This window comes from Nycticebus coucang, chromosome 3, assembly GCF_027406575.1.
Source record: "Nycticebus coucang isolate mNycCou1 chromosome 3, mNycCou1.pri, whole genome shotgun sequence".
NCBI classification, from domain to species: Eukaryota; Metazoa; Chordata; class Mammalia; order Primates; family Lorisidae; genus Nycticebus; species Nycticebus coucang.
The window spans coordinates 7,064,185-7,080,535 of NC_069782.1; the positions used below are offsets into that span (position 1 = coordinate 7,064,185).

At 44.7% G+C, this 16,351-nt stretch overlaps 1 protein-coding gene across 7 annotated transcripts in view; it reads right to left on the reverse strand.

Annotated features, from left to right (window-relative positions):
- Positions 1–16,351, reverse strand: part of XRCC6 (X-ray repair cross complementing 6) — a 34,803-nt gene that overhangs the window by 14,939 nt on the left and 3,513 nt on the right. For all 7 annotated transcript variants that reach the window (XM_053584804.1, XM_053584805.1, XM_053584806.1 and 4 more), the window contains 6 exons: positions 14,056–14,194; positions 13,524–13,778; positions 12,250–12,433; positions 7,300–7,486; positions 3,294–3,462; positions 1,360–1,521 (listed from right to left, as the gene is read on the reverse strand). In XM_053584804.1, coding sequence (XP_053440779.1) covers positions 1,360–1,521; positions 3,294–3,462; positions 7,300–7,486; positions 12,250–12,433; positions 13,524–13,778; positions 14,056–14,194 — 1,096 coding nt within the window. The remainder of the gene's footprint in view (positions 1–1,359; positions 1,522–3,293; positions 3,463–7,299; positions 7,487–12,249; positions 12,434–13,523; positions 13,779–14,055; positions 14,195–16,351) is intronic.

Sequence of the window (16,351 nt, forward strand, 5' to 3'; positions counted from 1 at the left end):
CGCAGAGACTAGGGTGCTAGCCACATACACCGGAGCTGGTAGGTTCGAGCCCAGCCCAGGCCTGCCAAACAACAATGACAAATACAACCAAAAAATAGCTGGGCATTGTGGCAGGTGCCTGTAGTCCCAGCTACTTGGGAGGCTGAGGCAAGAGAATCACTTGGGCCAGGAGTTAGAGGTTGCTGTGGGCTGGGTGACACCACTGCACTCTAGCGAGGGCGACATAACAAGACTCTGTCTCAAAAAAAAAAAAAAGAAAAAAAGTTACGTTACAAAGTTTTATAAGCGTGGCTAGGGAGGAAGACTATTATCTGCTAACAACTTTGTGCTAACCTGTACCTTTATTAATTTATCTCAAATGTAAAACCACCTTGAGGGAAAGGTGCTTCAGAATTCCCATCTTGGCTGGGCACAATAACTCATGCCTATAATCCCAACATTCTGGGGAGCCAAAGGAGGTGGATCACCTGAGCTCAGGAGTTCGAGACCAGCCTAAGCAAGATCAAGACCCCATCTCTATTAAAAATAGAAAAACTAGCCAGGTGTTGTGATGAGCACCTGTATTTCCAGATACTCAGGAGGCTGAGGCAAGAGGATCACCTGAGCCCAAGAGTTTGAGGTTGCTGTAAGCTGTGACACCACAGCACTCTACCTAGGGCGACTGAGACTTTTTCTCAAAAAATAAAAAATAAGCCAGGCGTTGTGGCGGGCACCTGTAGTCCCCAGCTGCTTGGGAGGCTGAGGCAAGAGAATCGCTTGAGCCCAAGAGTTTGAGGTTGCTATGAGCTATGACGCTATGGCACTCTACCGGGGGCAACAAAGTGACTCTGTCTCAAAAAAAAAAAAAAGCCCATCATTGTAAATTAAGAACATAAAGGTTTAATTATTTGCCCAAGTTGGCTAGCTAACAAGTGGCAGAGGTGAGCCTGAATCAAAAGAAAACAAGCTTTCAGACACGAAAGTATAAGATAAAATCCACAGTCTTTCCACCATGCTCACTGCCTCAACAAACCTCATGGTTTGGATTATACAGGAGATAACCCAACATGAAACATCACAAGAGTACCAAACAATCACTTTTAATAATGAAAGGCATCAGCAGCAAGGGCTCCTATCAGTAACGTGCAAATGGTCCCTAAGCAGACAAGTATTAACCTTGCTGCCGACCTGCCCTGTACAGTTGTGTATGCTATGTAACACACAACCATACTGAAAAGGCCTATGGGACTGGGCATCAAATTCACCCAACAAACCTTAAATATACATATTTCCCAGGCCCCATTCCTGGAGACTATGGTTCTGCAGGTCCCATGAATGACTTCAGAGCACGGGCAAGCTTTGGAAGCCTTGGAAACGTACCTGAAGGAGTCACTTGAATTTTCTGGTCATCCAGCTCCTCTTCCTGTGGCACCAAAGCCACAAAATAAGGGGGGACGTTCTTGCGGGGTGTATATCTGCACACTGCTAGGACCTCCTTCTCCAGACACTTGGTGAGTAGAGCACTGAACAGGGTTGAGCTTCCTAGAAAACAAACGTCCTAGCAACATACATCCCAAAGAGATCTCTTCCTTTCTTCCCTCTTAGCCCTGAAATTTCTCTTCCATGTTCTTTTTTTTTTTTTTAAGGGGAGAGAAGAAATGCAGCCTGCACTACCACAAATTTGTACGATCGGGTTTCTCACATTTGGGGAACTTTGGGTCAGCATATCTGGAGTGCAATGGATAAGCTCACCATAGGGAAACCACCTTTGTGTTCACAGCATGTCTTCCATTTTTGTAAAAGGTTTATGAAGCCTCAACAGGTGAGGGGTGAGAAACCCAGAGCTGAGGGGAAAGTGGGGGCAGCAGAGGCACAGAAGAGAAAAGATAACAATAAGAGATTGGGAAGCCTCATATGCTCCACTTAGAATGTGGATTACCAATGTCAGTTCACTTTTACTGATATTGGCAATGACACAAGCTCTAGGTGTTAATGAAAACCAACCAAGTGGGTGGTGCCCACAGCTCAGTGGATAGGGCACCGGCCACATGCACCAGGGCTGATGGGTTCGAACTCAGCCTGGGCCTGCTACAACAAAAAAACAGCTGGGTGTTGTGGTGCGTGCCTGTAATTGCAGCTACTTGGGAGGCTGAGGCAAGAGAATGGCTTGAGCCCTGGAGTTTGAGGTTGTTGTGAGCTGCAACGCCATGGCATAGCACTCTACCCAAGGGAAACACGGTGAGACTCTGTCTCAATAAAAAAAAAAAGATGGGCGGTGCCTGTGGCTCAAAGGAGTAGGGCACTGGCCCCATATACTGGAGGTGGCAGGTTCAAACCCAGCCCCAGCCAAAAAAAAAAAAAAAACCTGCAAAAAAAAAGAAAAGAAAAGAAAACCAACCAAGTCAAATCTGGAGGGCTCATGAAGTACAGCATTGAAGACAGGTCTAGACAGCACAAATAAATACAAGAGCAGAGTTCACATCCTCTTTAATTGACTCTGGAGAAAAAGCTGTGGGTTTGTTTGTTTTTTTGTTTTTTGCTCTGATGCATCAAAGAAAGAAGTATATAGGAAATAAACGTTCCCCAAAACCCCCATCACTGGTTTCTCTTGAGAAAAGGAAATAAGTTTTTTTTTGTTTGTTTTATTAAGACAGAGTCTCAGTTTATTGCCCTTGGTAGAGCTATGGTGTCAAAGCTGATAGCAACCTCCAACTCTTGGGCTCAAGCAATTCTCTTGCCTCAGCCTCCCTAGTAGCTGGGACTAGAGGCACCTGCTGCAATGCCCAGCTATTTTTTTTCATTTGTTTGTTTAGTAGAACCTGGCCAGGTTCAAACCCCGGAACATGTGGCTAGCACCCTAACCATTGAGCTATGGGCACCCTAACCAGAAATAAGTTAATGCTAAAGTCCATAGTCCCCTCTTGGATATGCATATCAGTATATTAGAAGTCTTAAAGAAATCTCTTTAACTTTTGTTTAGTCCCACACTTCCAAAATATACCAAGAAACACTTCAAAAAAAATTAGTTTAAAAAAAAAAAAAAATTAGGTAGACATGGTGGCAAATGCCTGTATTCACAGCTACTCAGGAAGCTGAGCTCAGGGGTTCAAGGCTACAGTGAGCTATGTCTGTATCACTGCACTCCAGCCTGGGCAACAGAGTGAAACAGTGTCTCAAAAAAAAAAAAAAAAACTTCACAAAACTCCCATTAACATCTCTTGTACAGTGTCCAAGCAATTCGCATTTGGGACATGCTGCCTCATAAACCCTGTTCTGTGTTAGGGAGCCATTCATCCTTGGTCTATGCCACTTACCATTCACCAAGGACTCCTCGGGGTACACGAACAGGGAAGGCCTCAGGTAATGGTGCTTTTTCAGCATCATCAAGGGCTTGAAACCGATAAGGATCAAACCTGGTTCATCAAACCGCTTCAGCTCTTCTGTTTCCTCTTTCTCTAGCACAATCTGACGACTACCATACATCTAAGGAGGGCAACAATGAACACAGAGAAGCTACGCAAAGCGCCAGCAGGTTAAAATCAGCTCTCTTCTAAGGACCAGGAAGAGGGCTCACTGGGGGCACCCTCCTCCTCCAACAGGGAAAGAATATTTACCAAGCAACTGCCAAATACTTTACACTTGCATCTAATTTTTCTTCTGTAACAATCCTAGGAGGTAGGTGTTAAAAACTGTTTGGCATGGGGGCAGCGCCTGTGGCTCAAAGGGGTAGGGCGCGGTCCCATATGCTGGAGGTGGCGGGTTCAAACCCAGCCCCGGCCAAAAAAAAAAAAAAAAAACTGGCAGATGAGTGAACTGAAGCTCAGTGGCTGGGTAACTTGCTGAAGGTTGTACAACTGAATTAGGCTTTAAACCCTGATCTTTCTGGTGCCAAAGGCCACGCTGTTCAAGTATCTATTCCTCCTCTCATTTAACATGTCCTGAGGCCCCAGCACTAGCCCTGACATACAAAGATTGCTTAAAACATACCTATTGTGGGGGTGGGGGGGTGCTCCTACCTATAATCCTAGCACTCTGGGAGGCCAAGGGAGGTAGATTGCCTGAGCTCACAGGTTTGAGACCAGCCTGAGCCAGACTGCGACCTCGTCTCTAAAAAATAGCCCAGCATTGTGGCGGGCCCCTGTAGTCCCAGCTACTCAGGAGGCTGAGGCAAGAGAATCATTTAAGCCCAGGAGTTTGAGGTTGCTGTAAGCTATGATGCCACAGCACTCTACCAAGGGCGAGAAAGTAAGACTCTGTCTCAAAAAAAAAGGAAATTTCCTCTTCCATTTTGGAAGTAACTAGTTTTTCACATTCCTTTACTCATAGGTAATAGTTTGGTTACTAAGTTTCACTCTATATCCAGTATACCTGAAAAAAACTTTCATGACTTTTTTTTGTTCACAAAACCCAAATTTGTGAGTGTTTAGTAAAAACAAGACTAGGTGTTGTGGTGGGCGCCTGTAGTCCCAGCTACTTGGGAGGCTGAGGCAAGAGAATCACTTAAGCCCAGGAGTTGGAGGTTGCTGGGAGGCATGATGCCACAGCACTCTACCAAGGGCAACAAAGTAAGACTCTGTCTCAAAAAAAAAAAAAAAAATCTATTTACTGAATGAGAGAACCTATGTTAGGTACTATGCTAGGAGACAGAAGGTGGAAAACAGATGTAACACACATATGTAAGTATTACTTCCAAAGATTAATATTTGCATTTTAATCCTGGTTATGTGATAATAGAATTTAGTACCACAGTCCCATTTGGGGTGTTTTTTTCTGTTTGTTTGTTTTTTTGAGACAGTCTCACTATCACCCTGGGTAGAGTGCTGTGGCCTTATAGCTCACAGAAACCTCAAACTCTTGGGCTCAAGTGATTCTCTTGCTTTAGCTTCCCCAGTAGCTGGGACTACAGGCACCCACCACAATGCCCAGTTATTTTTTAAGAGACAAGGTTTTGCTCTTGCTCAGACTGGCAAATGTGGGTTTTACAAACAAAAAAAAAGACTCATAAAGTTTTTTTCAGGTATACTAGATATAGAGTGAAACTTAGTAACCCCAACTATTACCTATGAATAAATCAATGTGAAAAACCAGTTACTTCCAAAATGGAAGAAATTTCTTTTTTTGTTTGAGACAAAGAGTCTCACTTTGTCACTCTTGGTAGAGTGCTGTGGCATCACAGCTCATAGCAACCTCAAACTCTTGGGCTTAAGCAATTCTCTTGCCTCAGCCTCCCAAGTAGCTGGGACTACAGGCGCCCACCACAAAGCCTGGCTATTTTTTAGATAAGGGATCTCCCTCTAGCTCAGGCTGGTCTCAAATTTGTGAGCTTAGGCAATCCACCTGCCTCAGCCTCCCAAGTGCTGAGATTACAGGTATGAGCCAGCATGACCGGCTGGAAGAGGAAATTTATTATCTCTTTTTTTTTTGAGACAGATCTCATTATGTCGCCCTTGGTAGAGTGCCGTGGTGTCACAGCTCACAGCAACCTCAAACTCTTGGGCTTAAGCGATTCTCTTGCCTCAGCCTCCCAAGTAGCTAGAACTACAGGTGCTCACCATGATGCCTGGCTATTTTTTTTTTTTTTTTTGTAGAGACAGAGTCTCACTTTATGGCCCTCAGTAGAGTGCCGTGGCATCACACAGCTCACAGCAACCTCCAGCTCCTGGGCTTAAGCGATTCTCTTGCCTCAGCCTCCCGAGCAGCTGGGACTACAGGCGCCCGCCACAACGCCCGGCTATTTTTTGGCTGCAGTTCAGCCGGGGCCGGGTTTGAACCCGCCACCCTCGGCATATGGGGCCGGCGCCCTACTCACTGAGCCACAGGCGCCGCCCTGCCTGGCTGTTCTTATCTCTTCTTTTTTTTTTTTTTTTTTGTAGAGACAGAGTCTCACTGTACCACCCTCGGTAGAGTGCCGTGGCGTCACACAGCTCACAGCAACCTCTAACTCTTGGGCTTAGGCGATTCTCTTGCCTCAACCTCCCGAGCAGCTGGGACTACAGGTGCCCGCCACAACACCCGGCTATTTTTTTGTTGCAGTTTGGCTGGGGCTGGGTTTGAACCCGCCACCCTCGGTATATGGGGCTGGCGCCTTACTCACTGAGCCACAGGCGCCGCCCTCTCATCTCTTTTTTCAAAAAGTAGGGCAAAATACTCTGGCTTGAAATTTGTACTCCAAAAACCATCTCATGGGTTGAATTAAAATAATATTTTAGTCATCTTTCTACGTCCTGAACTTATATAAAACTTCAGTCTCTCCCACATTTTGCATAATTAAAAAGGAATGTTAACTCATTCGATTCTAACTTTCAATGTCACATCCTTCTTGAGATTGAACAAAGGTGAGAAGATGAAGAAAGATAATGTTCTACATGCTAAGTCTGTCTTTCACGTTCAGAAAAACGTACATGTGTCATTCCAAAGCAGAGGGGAAAAAATCTATCAGTTTAACAAAAAGAAATTCTCTAGCTACGAAAATGTCCACAGGCTAGGCACCATAGCTCAGGCCTATGATCTTAGCACTCTGGGAAACCAAGGCAGGTAGATTACTTGAGCCCAAGAATTCACAGCTGATGTGAGCTATGATGATGCCACCCTCTAGCCTGGGCACCAGAGGGAGACCCTGTCTCAAAAATAAGGCCAGGCGAGGTGGCTCACACCTGTAATCCTAGCACTCTGGGAGTCCAAGGTGGGTGGATTGCATAAGCTCACAGGTTGAAGACCAGCCTGAGCCAGAGCAAGACCTCATCTCTAAAAATAGACGGGCATTGTGGCAGGAGCCTATAGTCCCAGCTATTTGGGAGGCTTGAGGCAAGAGAATCGATTGAGCCTAAGAGTGGGAGGTTGCTGTGAACTATGAGGCCACAGCATTCTACCGAGGGTGACAAAATGAGACTTTGTCTCAAATAAATAAATAAATAAACGTTACAGAACAAGTCTAAACACATGTAAAAAAGACTGAAATCATTAAGTACGTTCTTTAACCACAATGGAACTAAGTTCACATTTAGCTCATCTCCCTAATTAACTACAAAAGCATTTTCTGCTATTGTACCCGAGTCAGGAATTAAACTTCTAGAGCAGTATGTGCTGAGTGATCAAGAACAGTGACATCTCTTTCAAACACTGGCTCTGTTTAATTTTCCAGCTCTCAAGATATCACTCATCCAGATGCCATACTTCCAAAAAGACTCTGTGCTTGAACAGCGTGGAAAGAAAGATGCACACCTGAAAGTTATTTACTAGTAACTGGTTAGCTTAACCAATGTATGTCCTCACTGTAATCTTCAATGGGAGAAAATTCAGTAAGAAGGTGTATCCACTTACCTGAGACCTCTTGGTGTCACTAGGCAGAAGCAAACTGCCTGTATTTACATTAAATGTCCGGGTCTTATTTTTCACCGGTTCATTTGTTTCCCGATAGAGTCTTATTGGAGCAGGCTTGACAGCTTTCTGTACCAGATTATAAACGCCCAGTGTGAGTGCTATATCTTTGCTGAGCTTAAACTTTAACCTGAGGGAGGGAAAATGAAAAGGCATTGACTGAAAAACAGTACTTTCTCATCTAAAATTCCTTCTTTATTTGTTTTATCTCTCTCCAATAATCCTAAGCAAGGTCTTAGAATATAAATATAATGCCTTTTAATAATATAACAGAAATTGCTATACTTCTACCTTGGTGTCTAAATCACAAAAAATAATTTTATATATATATTTTGGTTGTTTTTGCAGTTTTTTTTTTTGGCTGGGGCTGGGTTTGAACCCACCACCTCCGGCATATGTGGCTGGCGCCCTACCCCCCCCTGTGAGCCACAGGCACTGCCCTAGTTTTAGAATATATTAACTACTAAAAATAATAAGGAATGTACTACAGCCTGAGTATCCCTTATCCGAAATGTTTGGGCCAGAAGTGTTTGAGAGTTCAGATGTTTTTGGATTTTGGAATGTCTGCATTATACACTACATAATGATTAACATCCCCAGTAGGACAATTTGAAATCCAAAATACTTCAATGACCATTTCCTATAAGCATCTGTTGGCATTCAAAAGGTTTTGGATTTTACTAGGCATGATGGGTTACACCTATAATCCTAGCATTCTGGGAGGCTGAGGTAGGAGGATTGCTTGAGCTCAGGAGTTCAAGACCAGCCTGAATAAGAGCAAGACCCCATCTCTTAGAAATAGAAAAACTAGCTGGGTTGTTGGCCAAGCTAATTGGGAGGCTGAGGCAAAAGAATCAATTGAGCCCAGGGCAGCACCTGTGGCTCAGTGAGTAGGGCGCCGGCCCCATATGCCGAGGGTGGCGGGTTCAAACCCAGTCCCGGCCAAACTGCAACAAAAAAATAGCCAGGTGCTGTGGCGGGTGCCTGTAGTCCCAGCTACTAGGGAGGCTGAGGCAAGAGAATCGCTTAAGCCCAGGAGCTGGAGGTTGCTGTGAGCTGTATGATGCCATGACACTCTACCAAGGGCCATAAAGTGAGACTCTGTCTCTACAAAAAAAAAAAAAAAAAAAAAAGAATCAATTGAGCCCAAGAGTTTGAGGTTGCTGGAGCTGTGATGCCACAGCATCCTACCCAGGCTAACAGAGTGAGACTGTAGATTTTGGAGCATTTCAGGCTAGGGATGCTCTACCTATGTAATAAAAATAATGATAGTTTTTCTCAGCCCAGCACTATACCAGTTTACAGCTATTCTCTCATTTAAGAGTCACAACAACCCTATTAATACTGTAGCAATTACCTGTTGTTTCTGCTTTTCTAGTAGCCTTTCCTCCTTCTTTAAAGAATGAAACCCCACTTTTTCTTTAAGAACTACCCAGGGCGGCGCCTGTGGCTCAGTCGGTAAGGCGCCGGCCCCATATACCGAGGGTGGCGGGTTCAAACCCGGCCCCGGCCAAACTGCAACCAAAAAATAGCCGGGCGTTGTGGCGGGCGCCTGTAGTCCCAGCTGCTCTGGAGGCTGAGGCAAGAGAATCGCTTAAGCCCAGGAGTTGGAGGTTGCTGTGAGCTGTGTGAGGCCACGGCACTCTACCGAGGGCCATAAAGTGAGACTCTGTCTCTACAAAAAAAAAAAAAAAAAAAAAAAAAGAACTACCCATCGCAGGTGGTGCCTGTAGCTCAAGTGGCTAAGGCGCCAGCCACATACACCAGAGCTGGCGGGTTCGAATCCGGCCTCGGCCTGCCAAACAATGACAACTACAACCAAAAAATAGCCAGACATTGTGACAGGTGCCTGTAGTCCCAGCTACTCGGGAGGCTGAGGCAAGAGAGTCACCTAAGCCCAAGAGTTTGAGGTTGCTGAGCTGTGACACCACGGCACTCTACCGAGGGCGATAACTTGAGGCTCTGTCTCAAAAAACAAAACAAACAAAAAAAAAACTACCCCTCCCCAATTATAGTTTTGGACAAATGTTAGTCAAGTTTGCTATGCCCTCCTCTGGCCAAGAAGTGGGCAATCTGCCAAGGGACCTTCTCTTCTGGGAGTCTAGGTCTTGAGCAGTGAATAAGAACATGACTGGAGAAGATACTTTTTTTTTTTTTTTGTAGAGACAGAGTCTCACTTTATCGCCCTCGGTAGAGTGCCATGGTGTCATAGCTGACAGCAACCTCCAGCTCCTGGGCTTAGGTGATTCTCTTGCCTCAGCCTCCTGAGTAGCTGGGACTACAGGCACCCACCACAATGCCCGGCTATTTTCTGTTGCTGTTTGTCTGGGGCTAGGTTCGAACCCAGAACTCTAGGTATATGGGGCCGGCACCCTACCCACTAGGCCACAGGCGCCACCCAGAGAAGATACTTTCTGATAATAGCAACTCCAAGACACTGTCATTAGTTTCTGCTCTGTAGGTTCCTGGAGCCACCCTGGTTCCTATTTGATCTGAATATACTGAATTAGTCAAGGTCAGGTCTTAAACTCCTGAGCTCAGGAAATCCACCCACCTCAGCCTCCCAGAGTGCTAGGATTACAGGAATGAGCCACTGCACTCTGCCAAAATAACATAATTTCAATAACAATGATAATAACTAATATTTATGAGTGTTTGCTCCATACCAGGCTCTGTATGGAAGTGCTTTTCTTTTTTTTTTTTTAAGACAGAGTCTCAAGCTATCGCCCTGGGTAGAGTGCCGTGGCATCACAGCTCACAGCAACCTCAAATTCTTGGGCTTAAGTGATTCTCTTGCCTCAGCCTTGCAAGTAGCTGGGACTAGAGGCACTTGCCACAACATCCCACTATTTTGTTGTTGTTGTTGCAGTTGTCATTGTTATTTTAGCTGGCCTGGGCCAGGTTCAAACCCACCAGCCTCAGTGTATATGGCCAGCACCCTACCCACTGAGCTACAGGCGCCGCCCTGGAAGTGCTTTTCATTTGCTTCTCAAATAAACAAATGAGGCAGGTAGTATTATTATCCTCAATTACAGGGAAGAAAGCAAATGACATGGGCGGTGCCTGTGGCTTAAGGAGTAGGGCACCGGCCCCATATACTGGAGGTGGCGGGTTCAAACTCAGACCCGGCCAAAAACTGCAAAAAAAAAAAAAGAAAGAAAGAAAGCAAATGACATATAGTCTTGTGCCCCATAACAACACTGTGGTTAACAATAGAATTCATATAAGATGGTAGTCCACAGTGGCACCTCTGGCTCTAAGGGCTAGAGCACGGGCCTCATATGCCAGAGGTGGTGGGTTCAAACACAGCCCTGGCCAAAAACTGCAAAAAAAAAAAAGATGGTAGTCCATTTTTCACATGGAGCTGAAAAATTCCTACCAGCTAGTGATATCATAGCTATCTCAATACTGTAGCACAGTGCATTACTCAAGTGTTTGCAGTGATGCTGGTATAAACAAGCCTACTCTGCTGCTGGTCATATAAAAGTGTACAGTGATAGTCCCAGCTACTCGGGAGGCTGAGGCAAGAGAATCACTTAAGCCCAGGAGTTGGAGGTTGCCATGAGCTGTGTGAGGCCATGGCACTCTACTGAGGGCCATAAAGTGAGACTCTGTCTCTACAAAAAAAAAAAAAAAAAAAAAGTGTACGGTGAGAAAAAATAAAAAATAAAAAAGTGTACAGTAAGCCAGGCATGGTGGCTCAAGCCTGTAATTCTAGCATTCCAGGAGGCTGAGACAGGTGGATCACCTGAGCTCAGGAGTTCAAGAATAGACTGAGCAAAGCGAGATCCTGTCTCTACTAAAGATAGAAAAATAGCCAGGTGTTGTGGCGCACACCTATAGTCCCAGCTACTTGGGAGGCTGAGACAAAAGGATTGCTTAAGCCCAAAAGTTTGAGGTTGCTGTGAGCTATGATGATGCTAAGGCACTCTACCCAGGGTGGCAGAGTGAGACTCTATTTCAAAAAAGAAAGTGTACAGTAATGTCCTACATTCACTCACCACTCACCCAGCCAGAAAAAATTCTAGACCTGTAAGCTCCATTCATGACAAGTGCCCTATCCAGGTGTACATTTTTTAAATCTTTTATACCATATTTTTATTTTATTTTAGTTTTTAGAGACAGAGTGTCACCTTATTGCCTTTGGTAGAGTGCTGTGCCATCACAGCTCATAGCAACCTCCAACTCCTGGGCATAGGCAATTCTCTTGCCTCAGCCTCCCGAGTAGCTGGGACTACAGGTGCCTGCCACAATGCCTATTTTTTTTTTGGTGCAGTTTGTCCGGGGTCAGGTTCAAACCCGCCACCCTCAGTATATGAGGCCGGCACCCTACCCATTGAACCAGAGGCGCCGCCCAAATACCATATTTTTATTGTACCTTTTCTATGTTTAGATGCACAAAAGTTTACTTTTGTGTCACAACTGCCTACAATACATGTATTCAGTATAGTACCACGCCATGCAGGTTTGCAGCCTAGGAGCAAATGGCTATGCCATATAGCATAGGTGTACAGTAGGTGACCCATCTAGCTTTGCATGAGCACACTCTGTGCTGTCTACGTGATGAAGCTGCCTCAGAGTTTCTCAGTACATATCCCCGTTGTTGAGCAACACTTGACCGTACTAGTGAGTACAGCTATACTCGTAGACCACAACTGGTTACCCTAAGGAAATGGAGAATTGTGTTATTTTGGAGAAATACCAGCTCTTCCCAGATAAAGAGAAGTCAATACCTTGTGCTATCCTGAAATAAAGCAAGCATTTTAGAGGAACACAGTGAGGAGTGGCACCAGTGACATGGTCCAGAGTTAATGAGCCAAGGAGGTCAAAGCAATGAGTTGCTTATGACTGGTTAAAGGACTCGTGTGCAGCTGACCCAGGCTTACTGCATACCTGCAGAGCACCCGCTTCTTATTCTCCTTGGCGCGAACCTTCCTCAACAGGTCTTCTAGCCTGCTCGATTCCTCAAAGTGAACCCCAAGGTCCTCATCCTCTGCGATGCTGATGATATCTCGGTAGAACAAGGAAATGTCAAAGCCCCCAGGTTTCTTCAGGTGCATCAAGTCAAGGAAGATACCTGGTGTAAACATAAACCAATGTGAGGGGAAAAGCAATTTTCAGCAAACAAGAAGTTTTTCCAGTTAAATTCAAATATGATTATTAACATTTTTAGGAATTAGAAAAAATGGCTAAGGGGATAAAGCAGCTCCTATAATGGCTTCAGACAACTTAACCATCATTCATGGTGACAATTTAAGCAAGACAACCTTGTTCTTGTAGTCTCTTAGACAGCTAATGGCATGGCCATTTGCAGTGTTTATGTTACACAGGCGTCTTCCCCTAGCTTCATTTTATTTTTTCATTTTACTCTGAATGGTGAAAAGCAAATGGTTGACCTCAGCTGTAAAGAAGCAATAAAATCACAGTAGGCTGGCTCAGTGCCTGTAGCACAGTAGTTACGACACCAGCCACATACACCGAAGCTGGCAGGTTCAATCCCGGCCCAGGCCAGCTAAATAATGACAACTGTAACAAAAAATAGCCGGGCGTTGTGATGGGCGCCTGTAGTCCCAGCTACTTGGGAGTCGGAGGCAAGAGAATCACCTAAGCCCAAGAGTTGGAGGTTGCTGTGTGCAGTGACGCCACGGCACACTACCAAGGGCGACATAATGAGACTCTGTCTGAGAAAAAAAAAAAAAATCACAGTAGGAATGTTGACACATGTCTACAAATAAGTCTCAGCTACCTAGGAGGCCAAGGCAGGAGGACCCCTGAGCTCAGAGTTCAAGGCTGGGCGGCACCTGTGGCTCAGTCGGTAGGTGCTAGCCCCATATACCCACGGTGGCAGGTTCAAAACTGGCCCCAGCCAAACTGCAACAACAACAAAAAAAATAGCTGGGTGTTGTGGCGGCCGCCTTTAGTCCCAGCTAGCTACTCGGGAGGCTGAGGCAAGAGAATCGCCTAAACCTAGGAGTTGGAGGTTGCTGTGAGCTGTGATACCACAGCACTCTACTAAGGTTGATAAAGTGAGACTCTATCTCTAAAAAAAAAAAAATAGAAGTTCAAGGCTACACTAAGCTATGATTGTGCCCCTGCACTACAGGCTGGGTGACAGAGGGAAAAGACCCTGTCTCAAAAATAAATAAATAAACAGGGAAAATGCCTACCAGTATCACGCAGATCACCAGCTTTGGTCCTGGCCCGGCTGGCTTTGGCACTGTCATCGCCATGGGGATTGTCATCATTGGTGAACAGCATGATCCTCTTATGACTCATCTTAAACTGGACATCACTAAAGAGGTTGGCACAGACCCACAGCACTTCACTTAATGAGTAGTCAGATCCATGGCCTATCAGGTCTTGGAAATGTTTTTTTCCCTGCTGTCCCTTAAACTGGTCAAGTTCTAGAATTCGTTTAGCACCTGATCAGAGGCAGAGAGTCGAATGGGCAGAAAAATTAAAGAGAGTGTCAGTGGCTGCCTTTACTAGAAGGCTAACAGAAGAACCAAGTCCCCCCATCTTACCCCAGAGCCATTTATAACCCCTATAGCAAACATCCACATCCCAGCAAGTTCCTCTTATGCATGGACACAAACTTGCAGCCAAGATGTAACCTGCTTCCTTCTCCATAGCCCTCTTTGTTCAAGGTACTGACAGTCGCACATGTAAGGAAAAAGATGATCTTAGAATATTACTGACCTGGATTATCTAACTCCTGTAAGACGTAAATATTTTTAAAATTCACTGAATTTTTCTCTTTCTTGGTACCATAGAACACCACTGCTAAGAGATCTCGATCACTGCTTATGATCTTACTGATATACACACTTTGGATACACTGAAAAAAACAAAAATTCAGTTGATTTTTACTATTAAACTTAAGTTCCATAAGTGCCTGACACATAGAAGGCACTCACTATAAACTTGCTGAAGGGCGCTAAAATGAGAAATGCTATCTACCTTCGGGTGTAATGAATCAGTGATAATAATGGGCATAAATACCGAGGTATAACAAAAAGCAGAATGTGGGCAGGTATATAATAGAAGCATAAGCAGTCCCTACCACAAGAAATAAGAGGATTTGGCTCAGCACCTGTAGCTCAAGTGGCTAGGGTGCCAGCCACATACACCAGAACTGGCGGGTTCGGATCCAGTCAACTACAACCAAAAAAGTGGCTGGGCGTTGTGGCAGGTGCCTATAGTCCCAGCTACTTAGGAGGCTGAGGCAGGAGAACCGCTTAAGCCAGGAGTTGGAGGTTGATGCGAGCTGTGACGCCAGGGCATTCTACCGAGGGCAATAAAGTGAGACTGTCAAAAAAAAAAAAAAAAAGAATGAATTCTTATAAAAAAAAAAGAAAAAAGAAATAAGAGGATTCGCCAGGAGCAGTGGCTCATGCCTATAATCCCAGCATTTTGGGAGGCTGAGGTAGAAAGACTCAACTTGAGCTCAGGAGCTAGAGACCAACTTGGGAAACATAGCAAGACTTCACTTTACAAAAAATTTTAAAGATGAGCCAAGCATAGTAGCACAAGCTTGTGGTCCCAGCTACTCAGAAGACTAAGGCAAGAGGATCACTTGAGCCTAGGAGTTTGAGGCTACAGTGAGCTATGACTGCACCACTGCACTCCAGCCTGGGGAAAGAGGAAGGAAGAGAGGGAGGGAAGGACAGAGAGAGGGAGCCAAGCACTGGAATCAGAAAACCTTGACTTAAGTCGCGCTGTTGTCACTCAATTGCCTGAGTTTAGATAGGGTACTTGATTTAATCCTCAAGAATGCTGATAGCAAGAAACAGAGTTTATATCTACAGTCAGCCCTCCATATCCATGGGTCCTACATTTGTGGATTCAACTAACAACAAACTGAAAACATTCAGAAAAAACAAAAAAATTCCACCAAGTTCCAAAAGGCAACACTTGAATTTACCATATGCCAAGCATAATGTTGAACCCATGCAAACAAAGTGGTATGTAGGCATTGCATAAGGTGTATTTTAAGTAATCTAGAGATAATTTAAAGTATACAGAGGAAGATGTGCTTAAGTTGTATTCAAATAGCACATCGTTTCATTTGAGGGATCCTCAGCATCCTCAGGAGGATGGTATTCCAATCCACAGGAGGTATTCCAATCCATCCCCAATAAAATTACAAGCTTTAAGTTAATGATAAGTACATGTAACCTAATAATTATTAACAGCATTTTTGAAACAAAATTGTTTAGGGCAGCGCCTGTGGCTAGGTGGGTAGGGCGTTGGCCCATATACCAAGGGTGGCAGGTTCAAACCCAGCCCTGGCCAAACTGCGACAAAAAAAATAGCCAGGCACTGTGGTGGGTGTCTGTAGCTCCAGCTACTAGGGAGGCTGAGGCAAGAGAATCACCTAAACCCTGGAGTTGGAGGTTGCTCTGAGCTGACGCCATGGCACTTTAACAAGGGCAATAAAGTAAGACTCTGTCTTTAAAAAAAAAAAGAAAGAAAATTGTTTAATTACACAATTAAAGACATCAGGATTCAAGTCACAGGAAACGTCTATCTCCCCATATAAACTAACGTCAGCATCTACAGCATCTAGTAAATCAGGTCTCCTAAGAGTAGGTCCATACAGGGAGCCTATTCAATTCTGGGGCACTGACAAAATTAAGTTTCCGAATCTAACTGGCCTTCATTCACAGTGATTCCCCCCTTAAATACAGAACTTATACCACGGGCAGTAAACAATAATAAGCCAAATGGCAAGTAGTCATTTCTACAAGTATTTTAGTCTGATCTTTGAGCAGTCTGTGAACTTTTGCAAAATTTCTGGTGAGGGTTCCTTTTGTTTCTGAGAATTAAAAACACAAAAATAGGCAGGCACGCTGGCTTATGCCTGAAATCCTAGCACTCTGGGAAATGGAGGAGGGTGGATTGCATGAGCTCACGAGTTCAAGACCAGCCTGAGCAAGAGCAAGACCCTGTCTCTAAAAGTAGCTACTTGAGAGACTGAAGCAAGAGAATCACT